The 15,039-nt window shown below is 37.7% G+C and overlaps 1 protein-coding gene across 2 annotated transcripts in view; it reads right to left on the bottom strand.

Annotated features, from left to right (window-relative positions):
- Positions 1–15,039, bottom strand: part of Tex11 (testis expressed 11) — a 289,769-nt gene that overhangs the window by 76,887 nt on the left and 197,843 nt on the right. For both annotated transcript variants that reach the window (XM_076561730.1, XM_076561732.1), the window contains exons 20-23: positions 7,991–8,031; positions 6,692–6,778; positions 4,891–4,961; positions 3,189–3,305 (exon numbers count right to left, since the gene is read on the bottom strand). In XM_076561730.1, coding sequence (XP_076417845.1) covers positions 3,189–3,305; positions 4,891–4,961; positions 6,692–6,778; positions 7,991–8,031 — 316 coding nt within the window. The remainder of the gene's footprint in view (positions 1–3,188; positions 3,306–4,890; positions 4,962–6,691; positions 6,779–7,990; positions 8,032–15,039) is intronic.

Genomic DNA, 15,039 nt, shown 5'->3' with positions numbered 1-15,039 from the left:
TGTAGTGACCCCAACCATAAAATTATTTTAGCTGCTACTTCATAACTATAATTTTGCTACTGTTATAAATTGTAACGTAAATATTTTTGGAGATAGAGGTTTATCAAAGGGGTCATGATCCACAGGTTGAGAACTGCTCCTTTAAGCAAAGCTAATCAGACATGACCTTACACTGTACATACCAAGCAGCGCCTCCTAATAATTAAAAGGTATTGGACATTGGTCACCTAAGGAGTACATCTGTAAACAAGTAATTCATTTTCAAATTCCTTTTACATTTGTTATCATTGGTTGTGTTTTTGTAAAGTTTGCAGTTATTAATACTCTGTAGAAGTATAACTTCTAACAAAAGAACATGAACAATACTTGAAAATAAAAAAGCAGTTGTGATGAACAAGTAACACAAGGACTATACTTAAGAGTTGGCAAAATTTCCCATGTGTTGATTTAATCTGTATTCATTGAGATACAGTTTAACATACCCAGACTATGAACTAAAAAGGAGTAACTTTTAAAAAGTTAAAAGCACCATAAGGATAACGTTATATTGGTTTCTTTTGTTATTGCTGTGAAAAAGTACCCAGCAAGAAGCAACTTAGTTCCCAGCACTCAGGAGGCAGAGGCAGGAGGATCTCTGTGAGTTCGAGGCCAGCCTGGTCTACCAAGTGAGTTCCAGGAAAGGCGCAAAGCTACACAGAGAAACCCTGTCTCGAAAAACCAAAAAAAAAAAAAAAAAAAAAAAAAAGCAACTTAGTGGACAGAGAGTTTCTTTTGGCTTACGGTTTATGAGGATACAGTCCATCATGGTGAGGAAGGCATGGCAGCAGGGGCAGGAGGCAGCTGGTTATATTGCAGGGGGAAAGAAGATAGTGAAGGATACTTTTCTCCTTTTAATGCAAGTCTGGGACTCCAGTGCATGGCATGGTGTTACCCACATTTAGGGTTGGTTTTCCCACTTTAGTTAACTAATCTAGACAATCCCTCACAGATATGACCAGAGGCTTGTCTCTTTGGTAATTCTAGGTCCTGTTAAGTTGACAACAACATTAACCATGATGTTACTGCTATTTTCAGTAAAGCAAAAGTGCTTATAGAGAATAAAATTACAATCACCTTTACTTGAAGTTAATTTTTGCCTAGTTTTTCTCTGGGGAAGTTAGATTCTTTTCTTGTCTATTCTTATTTAATAGAAAAGACTTCTTAAAGGGGGCTCATTTACCCTCATGAAAAAGGACTTCATCTTTGTAAGTCTAGTATCTAGTAAGAAACTAGTGTTCAATTTTTTTAATTCCATGTGTATGAATGTTTTGTCTGTGCACCTTGTGCATGCCTGCTGCCCATAGAAGACAGAAGAAGGCTTTTGATCCCCTGGAACTGGTGTTACAGATGGCTGTGAGCAACCACGAAGGTGCTGAGAATCAAATATGGGTCCTCTGTGAAAGCAGCCAGTGCTCTTAACCACTGAGCCATCTCTCCAGCTCCTCAAATATTTTTTGAGTTGAACTCAAAAAAGGAACAGAAAAAAATATAACAGGCCCCAGACCTTAGTAAGCCCCCAGACTTTAGCACAAATGACTCCATGATGCAAGTACCATTAAGGCTGTAAAATTCAGTACCACCTGCCAAAACTAAACCAAAGACCTAATCCATCAGAGTCCATAGTTCTGGGAAAGTCTCTAACCTTGCTTTTTGGCTTCTGTAGTTCTGCTTCTGGTTAACTGTTCTTGTTAACTGAAGCATGTCAACCCAGAGCACGGTTTTTGTACTTAAAATTTCACCCCGAGAAAGGCTCGGTGTTACATTGGGATCCCAAACACCCAGTGTAGTCGCCGGCTAATGAAGACTTTCTATTGGCTTAAATCCATGTCTGAGCAGTCTTCTCTGGTGAATACCTCACAACAAGAAACAGACATATAATGAGAATTTATTCTAAATGTAAAGAATAATACGAAAGAAATGACTAACACAAGATAAGAGGATAAAGAGCTAAATGGACTTTATACCTGTTGGAGAAATGAGAACCTAACAAGTATGGGAAATTAAGATGTTTTCTTATTACAGGTAAGAGAAACCAAGCAGACAGAGAACTCAGGTGTGTCTAACTTCTTACTGTTGTAACGTGACACTGTCATTTACAACGCTCATGCTGGAGAACCATGTGGTTGAGTGAAAAAAATTGCAAAACCCTCATGTTTTAAATATGTTTACAATTTAGCATTGGGCTGCATTCATAGCTATCCTGCGCTGCATGTATCTAATGAATTGTGGGTTGGAAATGCCTCATTAATTCTTAAAAATCAAACAAAGTGGTAATTATGTGACTTTCTTTGAAGAAGGATGAAGAGTTGTAGGTGTGCGGGATATGATAATTCTGGTAGCTCCTAAAAAGGTAGGTTTAAGAGTGGAGGCAGGGCTGGGCGGTGGTGGCGCACGCTTTTAATCCCAGCACTTGGAAGGCAGAGGCAGGCAGATCTTTGTGAGTTCAAGGCCAGCCTGGTCTACAGAGTGAGATCCAGAAAAGGCGCAAAGCTACACAGAGAAACCCTGTCTCGAAAAACAAAAAAACAAAACAAAACAAAAAAAAAGAGTGGAGGCAGGTGTGATAGTTAACATCCGTAATCTCAGAGGATGAGGCAGGAGAACTACCATGAGTTTGAGGCCATATGGTTTATAATTTGAAACATGGTATCATAAAAAACATTAAGAAAGGAATTGAGAGTGGAATTCAGGCAAAGGTAAGAGATCATGTCTTGTTAGACACAAGATAATGGTGACATATTCAAGCAAATTGAATATTGAGTAAAGAGAAACAAGCTAAGGAAATCACTTCACTTGGCTATCAAAACTCTAGACACAGATGAGTTCTTCCATAGCAAAAGTGTGAAAAGAAACAAAAGTAGAGGAAACACTTTGATGGGTCATAGATTACCACAGAGAGACAATGAAGATAAATATAATAACAGACTAGGAATGAGTCCATGGGAAGGGGCATCTAACAAGAAGAGGCTAAACCAAATGCAACTTTTGCTGTGGAAGGAATTAACCATTATAAACCTTTGAAATCAAGATGCTTCTAGAATAAGAGGAGAAGATTTCCTAAAGGGGAACAAAAACAAATGTGTCAGGGCAAAGAAATATAGCAAACAGCACACTTCACCCTTCTCTGTTCTTTGAAGATGGAACATTACCTGTTCGTAAGTTGTTGAAGCTTTTCTTCCTTGCTCTAGATCAACTGCAGCTGCTACAAGTAAACATGTTTTCTGTGCAATCAGTAGTCCTTGATCAGAAGGACAAAAAAGGGACAGCTGATAAGAAATAACCAGAACATCAATGAATACTGAGAAGTCTGTCAGGTGAACACAATCAGAATCAAAATCAGCAACATTTTGTCTGAATGAAAAAATTCTGCTGGAAAACCACATGTTGCCATAAAAATGATATGGACTATCACATTGATTTATAGTTTTAATTTTATATTACCTTTCATTGTTTTTAGTACCTTCCTAGAGATAAAAAGCTTCTCTTCTTCAGTATTTTTTCTCAATGACAAGTACTGTCATTTAGCCCTGAATGCCTATCTAGCAATTTACTTCCTGGGTGATGCTGTCATTTATAGGTGATTTCCCCTCTGGGAAGTAGTTTCTCCTTTGTACTGAACAGAGCCCAAATCAGTACTTAAATTGTTATGTTTGGAGGGGACAATGTCAAACCCTGACAGGCATTAAACAGAACCTCATCATTAAACCTTGTCCTCTAGTTTTAGGAAATTCTCTGAGCTTTTTACTGTAATAAAAACTAAGCCACTTTGATTTCTACATGTCAGTCTTATACAAGCATCACCACAAATGTCAAAACTGAAATGGACTTATGCCATCTTATTAAAACTGCATTCATACATAAACCTGAAGATTTTTTTTACTGGTACTTGGGATTGAGCCCAGGCCCTTGTACATGCTAGATAAGTATTTCACCACCGAGTGAAAAGACTTTCTTAATCTCCCCAAACATTTAGGGATAACAATCATGACCTTCACTGACTAAATAAAATTTAGGTTGTCCAATACTTTTAGGTCTTGGGTTACTTAAGGTGAGGGAACTATGCTCTTCAGTTCATTCCAGCTCTGAAATTCTGAACATTTAATTGGCCTCCATTTGTCAGACTGTGATCCTTCTCAATGCAAATGAGGTATATTCTGTAACCCCTCTGCGTTCACTCCTCCACTAGTATGTGAACCTCTTTCTAACTTTTTAATGGCTACTTTGGAGGTAAATGACTATTTTTAAGTGCTTAAACTGAATAATCACAAATTCACAAATTCTTACATATAGTACCTGCTCTAGGGGAAAAAATAAAGGAGGCTCAAACTTCTCATCTCCCTTTTCAAGCCCTGATGCTCACAGGTACTTATGCTATGTATCTACAGATGTGTTTGTGTCATCTTTCCTAATGTGTTGGTAACTGGTAACACTGGAGCATGCCCATTCTAAAGATACTTCTGTTGTTTTTTTATTTTTAATTTTATTTTACAATACCATTCAGTTCTACATATCACCCATGGATTCCCCTGTTCTCCCCCCTCCCACCCCTTCCCCTTCCCCCCATTCCCCCCCTATTCCCACCTCCTCCAGGGCAAAGCCTCCCCCGAGGACTGAGATCAACCTGGTAGACTCAGTCCAGGCAGGTCCAGTCCCCTCCTCCCAGACTGAGCCAAGCGTCCCTGCATAAGTCCCAGGTTTCAAACAGCCAACTCATGCAATGAACACAGGACCCGGTCCCACTGCCTGTTTTAATATAGGACTCTGGAACTCTCAGTACCGACAAAGGCAAAGGGATAGTTCTGTAATGGTAGAACTTTGGGTCCTATGATGAATATTTCTGATGAAATTTACCTTATAAGAAACCATAAAAAATTTTTTCATTGTCTCTCGATCCTTCTCAGACTGCAGAGCTAAGTTCCAAGCTGAAAGTTAAGATGAATAATATAATTGTGAAAAATTGACTGTTTAGTCTGTATCACCATAATCTCTATTGTCAACATTTTCAATGCTAATATACTAACAAAGGGGTTCTTGGGGTTAATTATATTTTACCTAAAATTTTAAATTTAAAATTAATTAAAAAGAAATTAAATAGGTCAATAAACTATTTTGTTATTGGAAAAATAAATAGACTTTATGTTTGTGGAGAAACTTTTGTCTGAGAAATTTAGAGATTTCTATCACTTCTAATCATCCATTTTAAGTCAATGATACACGAGGTACTGTTCTTTTTTTTTAAGTTTGAGACATACAAAATCAGTCAGTCAATCTATTTATCTATCTATCTATCTATCTATCTATCTATCTATCTATCTATCTATCTATCTATCTATCTGCCTGCCTGCCTGTAACAGTAACAATTAAAGAAACAGGCCATGAATTTGAAAGGGAGTGAGATGTTTGTAGGGTGAGAAATGGGAGAGGCTGGAGGGAGAAAATGATGTCGTTATATTTTAATTAAAAAATACATACAAAAAAGTGAGTCACCAAGTGGTAACTGAAAGTCACCAACTAAAAGTGGCAAAAGGAAGTTCAAGTTTAGGAAAGATCAGAATCTACTAAAATCAATGGTTAGAGTATTTCCTATTTTCCAAAGGTTAATAGAAGCCCCAACTAGGTAAAACAGGTGAGTGAGAAAAATACCTTTAGCTTTTCAAACTTTCACAAGGTCAAAGTCATTAAATCTTTCTATATTTTAAAATGCTTATTTTCCAAATTTATTAGAATTCATATTATTTATTTCATTTTGCTCAGATAAAATCCTCAAGAAATCCCTTAAAGCAGGGAAAGGTTCATGTAGAACCAGTCCACTCTGTGATATTGTTAATTAATACTCTTTAACTGCCTCCATAGTTTTTATATCATTTTTATTAATTAAAGCCCAGAAAAAGAAAATGGTACAATTCATAATTGTGCTACTTGATGAATTTCAATAAAATAAACATATATCCACACCAAGAAAGATCTTGGCCATTACCAGAAAACTACAAGCTCCCTTCAAGTCCAGGATCTCTTTTTATGGTAAACACTACCTTAATTCATTTCTTCAGATTATTTTCTTTAAAATTATTTTCATATTACTTACATGATAAAGTCATAGCAATTTCTCTACACATGAACATAATACACTTTGATCACATTTACTCTCAATGTTTTTCTTTCTTACCTCCTAAACAGATCACTATTTTGATTTTTAACACTAAATCAGATTTACCTTTTTAACCTGTGTATAAACAGAAACATGCATTATGTACTCTTTAATGCCTGGATCTTTTTGTTCAACAATATGTTTCTGAGAGGTATCCATATTGTTGCACGTAGTTTACTTTTGGTGGATCACATCAAAGAATAAGTTCAGCTTTCTAGAGCAGATTTAGGATAATAATTTGGGGAATTATCTCCATAGAAAAGAAAATAAGCGTGGAATACTTTGTTATGTGTGAGGTAAACACACTATTTCATATGAAATCCTTAATGAATAAATGATCCTACATAAGAGATGTATGCATTTCTATTTTACATACAATGAAACTAAGATTAAGCAAGCTATATATGTATACCATAGGTTCAAAAGAAAGAGCCAGAATCTGCGAACCCACCTCTGATTCTATTATACCACAAAGCTTTCCATACCCACAGATTTTTCTTTTACCTATTTTTCTGAACCAATTGGCACCATTAACCCTAGAATCCAAAGCTGAAGGATCTTCATCAAAACGCTGAGAAAATTTCAGGAGTGCTGCATCAAATAGGGAAATAGAATAGTTATCTTATATGCTAGCAAAGTTCTTAATCATTCTTTAAAGACAGTATGAATCTATAAAGTTCACTTCTATATGTATGTTTATGGTTGTATATAAGAAATAATCCAAGTGAGAAAATGCATTACTATGCTCCATGAAGGCATTAACTCAAACTCTGAGGGAACAAACATATCCTTAGAGAGAATTATAAATTTAATTATTACAATTATTCACTACTTGAAGCACATGGAATAAAGAATAGGAATAATAATTAAAATACTAAAATGATGCTTAGTATGCATGAATCCCTGGGATCAATCTCCAGCACCAAACAAAACACCCTAAAATAATTCATAGTATCAGTAGGCTGGCATAATATTTACTTAGCTTCCACAGTAAGTATAATAGAGAACCAGAACATGCCATCATCACCAGAAAGCATTTATTACTCACCACATGCTCTTCTCAGAAATAGAATAGCAACCAATGAAGTTTTCTTCATTTGAAAAGCTTTGGCTTTTAGCCATTTTGCTATGTTTATAATCCTGTATTTGAGTATAAAATTCAACTATTGCAATAAGTAGATTAAAGTTTCTAAGATACAGACTTTTGGGTATATTCAGAAATGACATATCTTTTGAGTAAAAGGGGCCATCACCAAAAAAAGCATGGTGCTGGTAAAAAGAATGGGATGTTGCTAGATACTAGTTTATAGAAGTGGACAGGAAAGATTATGAGCAGGCAGAGGAGAGGAGATGACATGGTCTTGTGTAAATTGGCAAAATAAGAGAACAAACAATACAAGTTAGATTAAGCGGGCACAAAACCCCAGCAGTGTTCAGAGAATTTCATTTGTTATGTTCATTTTTACATGTTCAATTACAGGACAGGAAATTAAAAGGAGAGAATGATGAAAGAAAGAGAGTGGGGAAGAGAGAAAGAAAGAGGGCAGGAGGGAGGGAAGTGTCCTTAGAACAAATTAGGATAAAAATGGGGCTGACATCACATTTAGAAGTAGATGCTAGTGATGCCAAACATTTCCCTTCTTGTGGATAAAAAACTAAAACAGTTTCCTGTGCTAAACATTAATACTGAGCATGAAGTTTAACTAAAATATTAGTTTAGAGTCAGTATGTTCAGTAGATTTGGAGAATCCAACAGAAGATAGAGGCAAGATGAAGGACTGAAATAAGCAAGAACATAATTACCTGTATTCAAGTAAGTCAAAAGTCTATCCATTACTTTCTTTCTAAAAATTAAAGAAAAGGGAGTTTTTAATGTTCTAAACCTTTACTGTAGAAAATAATTGAAGAGAAACACTACTTGTGTCTGAGAATTGGGCTAAAAATGACAAAAATATGCAGTGTCTCATTCAATGATAATCTGACTTCAACAGACACCTTCCACTGTAAGCAATGGTTACTCATAACCAGTGTCCTCACAATTGCCTCTATTTCTTCTCCTCTTCTTAGCAAACCATTTTAATGGCTGATAAGGTTTCATATTTGGGAGCAGGTAGTGACCTCTGTGATTGATAAGCTCTGGTTCCTTTTAAAATATTTATGTATTTTATGTGTATGTGTGTTCGCCTGCATGTATGTATGTGCACGATGTGTGTGCAGAGTTTACAGAGGCCAAAAGAGTGCATCAATTCCTCTGCAACTACAGTTACAGGTGGTTGTGAGCTGCAATGTGATACTGGAAACCAAATTCAGGTCCTCTACAAGTACACCATATCTCTTAACTACTGAGCTACTGCCCCAGCCCCTGTGTTCTATATATATATATATATATATATATATATATATATATATATATATATAGTTATTGTGTGTAGATCGAAATGCCATAGTGCATGTCTGAAGTCAGAGGATAACTTTGTGGAGTTAGTTCTATACTTGCACCTTTATCCATAGATCAAACTCATGTTGCCAGGCTTGCTTAGCAAGTGCCTTTACCAGCTGAGCCATCTTTCAGAATAATACCTGCCCTCTAAACAAACTATTTTGCCAGAGTCTAACTTCTGGCGTATTACCAGAGCTTAATTCAGTGGAACCAACTAAAACCTCTTTAGTTTAGCCACCGTGTCCATATGAAAGGGGGGAGGAAACAGTAGGACAGTTTCCCTCCCCAATAACTCACCACACAACGAAAAAGCATATTTGTCGCAGTTCTTTGAACTTGATATATCACGTCTGTCTCTTGAGAAAACAAAACCATACTAAAAGGCAAACAGTAATTTGAAGACACAGAGGCAGCATTAGACAGACGGGAGAGGTGATAAAATGATCACATTGGGACTGTGTGTGTGTATTTATCACACAGTTGATTTGTATCTGGTAAGAGTGGCAGCTCACAGCACATCAGGTAGGAGCACATGCATGTAGAAGAGCTTATATAGCCAAGCAGGAAGTCATAGGGGGTGAAGGAGAGAGAAATTGGGATTCCTATAATCTCCTCTGACGACATGCTCCTAGTGATCAAAGGACTTCCAACTAGGCCCTGCTGTGGTGGTATTGTGTTCCCCAAAATATTGTGTACTCTAATAAATTTATCTGGGGTCAGAGAACAGACAGCCACTAGATACAAAGGCTAGAAAATGGTGGCACTCACACCTTTAATCCTAGCATTCCAGAGATAGAAATCCCTCTGGATCTCTGTGAGTTCAAGGCCACATTGGAAATAGCCAAGCATGGTGACACACGCCTTTAATCCCAGAAAGCCAGGCTTTAATCCCAGGGAGTGGTGGTAGAAAGCAGAAAGATATATAAGGCGTGAGGACCAGAAACTATAAGTTTTTGGCTGGTTCAGCATTTTGGCTGGTTAAGCATTTAGGCTTTTGAGCAGTAATTCAGCTGAGACCCATTCCGGATGAGGACTCAGAGGCCTCCAGTCTGAGGAGACAAGACCAGCTGAGGATCCGGCGAGGTGAGATAGTTGTGGCTTGTTCTGTCTCTCTGATCTACCAGCATTGACTCCAATACCTGGCCTCAGGTTTGATTTTATTAATAAGAACTTTTAAGATTCTGCTACACCCTGCCTCTGGAAGTGTCACAAAATTTCCCAATACTGCTTTCCTGTGAGTCAAGCCTTCAATCACAAAGGACCCTTGGGGAACCTCAACCTATGCCTGAACTGTACCAAAAACCTCAAAACAAAAAGATAGTAGAGTGGAACATTTAAAATATTGAGAGAGAAAAAATGACCACGCTTGAATTCTGTACTCTATAAAAACTTTTAAAGGGGAATAAAAGAAAAGACTTCTTTAGAAAAAAGGTAAATAAGAACATGACTATTTCTAAGGAAATAATCACAAGACAGTGAATCTATGTCTTGCTGATCTGAAACTTTCTGGCATTCAGAATTGTCAGAAATTTCTGTTGTACAGTATTTTATTGTAACTTTCTAATTGGGAAGCTGAGGATGTAAGTCAGTGAGAGAACACTTGTCTAACATGCACAAGGCTTTATGTTTGATCCCTACTGCTGGAAGTAAACAAAAGACTTTTTGTCTGTCATATATTGAATGGGCTAAGACACCTATCTATTACAGTAACACAATAAAATGGGGACAGGGTATTCAGAAAGGCGAGAAGGAATTGTATTTGTTCTCAGATGACTTGACTTTCTAGAAAATAAAGAACAGACTCCACTAGCTCCCCCCAAACTCCACCAACTCCCACCCCAAATACTGGAATTCATAAATGGTCATCACAGGGCTTCAGACTACAAGGTAAAGATATAGAAATCAAGTGTTTTCCTATACCAACAAAGAACAAATGGAATTTGAAATTAAAAACATAATACTGGAGGACCTGTCCTGCCTGCCCCAACCAACAAGTCTCTCCCATGCTGCATCTAACCTTTCCACCCAGTCAAATCCCATACATCCAAGGTCTAACCTAGTGAGTCTTCCTAACCCTCACCCTTACTCACTCTCCCAAGCCCATTAGATCCAGTCCAAGTCCTATGTCCAATGCCCCAGCCTAGTCTGGCCACCGATACCTGCACTGTAACTAATCTATAGGACTCCTCCAGGACCTACCCCACCCACTCGGATCCATAGGTACCTCCTACACCATGTCAAACCTCTCCACCCCGCCAGATCTACCTCCACACTCAAGGCTTGAAACAGGATACACATCCTGAACACAGAGGAGTTGAGCTGGTGCCTCACTAGAGCCGTTACCAACCCTGAGATCTACAGTGGTGACGTAACTGCACGGCACACTGGTGCCATAGTGGTACAAACATTGTGGGAGTAACCGACCACTCTCTGACGGGACTCAAGGATCATTCTATGAGACAGAACCCAGGCCTGACACTTCTTGGGTGTCTGAAACTAGATAGGTCATGAGCCTGGGGGAAAAACCAAATACTACTGTTCTACTAAACAATGTAGTAATAAAATGACTCCCAATGATATTCTGTTACACCCATAGTTCTGTGTCTTCCCTAACCATCATCAGAGAAGCTTCTTCTTGCTGCAGATTGGATCAAATACAGAGATCCACAATTGGACAACGGACAAAGAGTGAGACACTTTGGAACAGTCAGTCCTAAATGGGATATCTTCATCAACCCCCCGCCCCTCTCAGGACTCAGGGAGTTATGCAGAAGAGGAGATAGAAAGATAATAAGAGCCAGAGGCAACGGAGGACTCCAAGGAAACCTTGTCTTCCAGACACAACAAGACTGACGCACATATGAACTCCCAGAAACTGGGGCAGCATGTACAGGTTCAAGCCAGACCGAATCCCAGAGTTGGGAGGGAGAACTGAACACTATTTCCCATTTCTAACCAAAAAGCAATCTCCAATTGTCAACTGCTTGCAAAGGCAAAATTAATTTTCTCCAATGGAATCTCATGGTCTAGATAAACCACACTTAGGGTAAGGCCCCATGCCCAGTAGTAGATGTCAACACAAAATGAAATCAATGGTATTGTAGTTTCTTGCCTCATATTGCTTTGTGGGTTTTTTTGTTTTTTGTTTTTTTTTTTACCTTACTGGTCTTTTGCTTGTATATTATGGTTTGAGATTTTGTGTTTTATGGGTTTTGTAGTGTATGTGAGTGTGTGTTTCTTGTGATTTTTTGTATTCTGGTTTTTTTTTATTTGTGTGTTTTCAAACAAGAGAGAAAGAAGGTATGGAGCTGGGTGGGTGGGGAGGTGGGGAGGATCTTGGAGGAGATGAGAAGGGGAAACTATGATCAGAATGTATTATATGAATTTTCAATGATCAAAAACAAAACAAAACAAACAAACAAAAAAAAAAAAACGAGCCTGAGACCTGAACAGAGAGAGTTCTCAAAAGAAGAAAAAAAGTGGCTAAGAAATATCTCAAAAAATGTTCATGGTCCATAGCAATTAGGGAAATGCAAATGAAAACAACTTTGAAATTTGATCTCACCCCAGTCAGAATGGCAAAGATCAACAACAACAACAACAACAACAAAAACTAACAAAAATTTCTGGAGGAGTGTAGGAAAAAGGAAACCCTCATTCACTGTTGTGAGATTGTAAACTAGTGCCGCCACTCTGGAATCCAATCAGTGTGGAGAATTCTCAAAAAGATAAGAATAAATCTACCATGTGACCCAGTTATACCACTCCTTGGCATATGCCTAAAGGACTCAACAGCCTACTCCACAGATACTTGCTCAGTTATGTTCATTGCTGCTCTCTATATAAAAACCTGGAAAAAGAAACACTATCAAGGTCCTTAAACCAATGAATGGATAATGAAAATGTGGTACATATACACTATGGAATACTATTCAGCTGTAAACAAAAATGAAATCAAGAACTTTGTAGGTAAATGGATAGAGCTAGAAAAGATTATATCGAGTGAGGTAACCCAGACTCAGAAAGAAAAACGTTGTATATTCTCTGTCATCAGAGGCTCCTAGCTCCAAATCTTAAGATGTGAGTACATATACTGGAGTAACTTCAGAAATCAGGAAAGTAAAAAGGGACCATGGCTGGGGTGGTGAAGCAATAGAGAGAGGAATAATAGTATACAAGTGATCTGATAGGGTGGGGCAGGAATGGAGAGGCCTCTAGAGAGGGGCAGGGAAATAAATACAGAAGGAAAGAGGAAGGGGAAAATAACAGTAAGAATGTCTGAAAAAGTCATAATGAATTATACTATTAACTACCTTAAAAAAACCTATAATACACATAAGTCAGTGTATTATATACCAACACACACATATATATATAACTTGGTATATATGCATTATATACCTATATATTCATTTAAACTATATATTATATATAAACATTATATGAAACTATATATATAGTTTAAATGAAATTTTCTTATCTGGTCTGACAATATTCCCTCCAAGAGCCAAATACCATATGGCAAAAAAAAAAAAACAATACTAGGCATGAGTTGTTTTGAGTTGTTGATCAGGGCTGTTGTTCAAGAGACTCCCAAAATATTACAAGCTATTGATATTGCCCTTGTTTACCCCCGAAAGGTGGAAGATAAATCCCAATTGATAAAGACAGGATGTACTTCAGACATGGGACCTAGAGGCTCCTGAGCTGGAACTGATCTGAATGCCTCCTCCCTGAGGACTCCCAGAAGGTACCATGCAAGTTTCCTAAGGAGGGAAACAACCAACAGACCTATTCATTACTGAGGACAACGAACTACAACAAACAACCAGCATGGCAGTAGTGTCATCCATACCCTGGTGGTAATCAAAAGCTCTCTAAGTGGACTTTCCACTTAACAAGAGAGAAATCATTCCTGGCACTAGGAACTTAGCCAAATATCCAGGGCTAGTGAAGTCATGGATCTTGGAGGACAACCTACAACCAACACTCTACTAAATCAGCATAACCTCTAACTATGTTCTAAATACTTGTCCCTATATCCACAGATACGTGTAGTCCTCATTTCTTATCAAGCAAGTGGGGAGATTTGAAGTAGGCCCTTATAAATTTAGTCAACTGATCTTTGACAAAGGAGCAAAAGTATTCTTTTAAACAGTTGTGAAACAATGGGACATCTAAGTACAAAGTATTTAATGTATACAGACCTTTCTTCTTTTTTAATAATAATTAGCTGAAAATAGATCATGGACCTAAATGTAAGTCACAAAAGTATAAAATTCACAGACAATAACATAGAAGAGAACATATATGACCTTGAATACATTCACTACTTTTTAGATACAATAGTATATGCATTTTGGTGTACCAATGTGAGGCTCTCAAATTTCCATGTAGAGCCTGAGAAAGCTGGTTTTAAAAAAAAGATATGTCTCCCTTTTAAGAATTTCTGCCTGCTGGTGAGCCCTTGAGTAGCCAATACATTAGGTAAGAACAAAAAAACTAAGTACAAATGCCTGCCACAGCACACAGCATCAGCATTCTAGAGCTCTAGGAGAGGTGAATGCAGTTCCTGGTCAGAAGAACCTCCGACCTGGCCTTGAGCTTTAAGCTTGGCTCTCACAAACCTAGAAGGAGGCAGAGCCACTTAAGAGCCTTGTGGAGAATCCAGGTGTAGCTTATTAGTTTAAAGTTTGTTCGTGCAGGTCATAAAAGACTAGAGATAAGCAGTAAAAGAGGTCCATATTTGGGGGAAAAAAACCTCTCAACAGGTTCCAGTGTGTTTTACAATTTGCTTAGGCTTAAGAAAGAAAGAGTATGGGTATAGACAGTCATAGAAAGAAATAGTTAAAAAAATAAAGTCTTTAAAGAGACAATAAAAGTATTATAAAAGAAAAGCCATGTAAGATGGTAAACACACAGGGAGTCTGGATCCTATATATTATTGTGTTGACATTGAATTTTTTGAATGCTGATGAGCAAATAATTGCTGGCAGACATGGATTTGTGGACAGGACTGCAAAACTGAACCAACCTAGATACTTTAGGGCTATCTTAACTTTAAAAAAGAAGTCAAAAATGCATTTGTCAAATGGAAGTTAAAAATGTTTTGGAGAAGGGTTTTTGCTTTTTTTCCCTGTGGGGGCCCACAGAGGCTCCCTAGTAAGACCTTACTCAAGGTCAGAGAATCTGAACTTGCTTTACCCAGCAGAGCTGTATAATAAGGTGAATTGGCCAAAGGTGTGGTTACCAGGTGTTTTGAAGGGTCTACACTTGGCTGTATATTGTGCTTTGATATTGAAAGGGGGAGGTCTTTTGCCTCTTCCCTTGGCAGTGTATAAAAAGCCCATTAGAATAAATCTCGAGGTGACTGGTATTGACCCAGGGCCCACTCAAAACTATACTGTTTCTG

The sequence above is a fragment of the Peromyscus maniculatus genome, chromosome X (genome assembly GCF_049852395.1).
Source record: "Peromyscus maniculatus bairdii isolate BWxNUB_F1_BW_parent chromosome X, HU_Pman_BW_mat_3.1, whole genome shotgun sequence".
In the NCBI taxonomy this organism is placed as follows: domain Eukaryota; kingdom Metazoa; phylum Chordata; class Mammalia; order Rodentia; family Cricetidae; genus Peromyscus; species Peromyscus maniculatus.
Note: the sequence above shows the minus strand (reverse complement) of the source record. Positions and strands in the feature narration are given on the sequence as shown.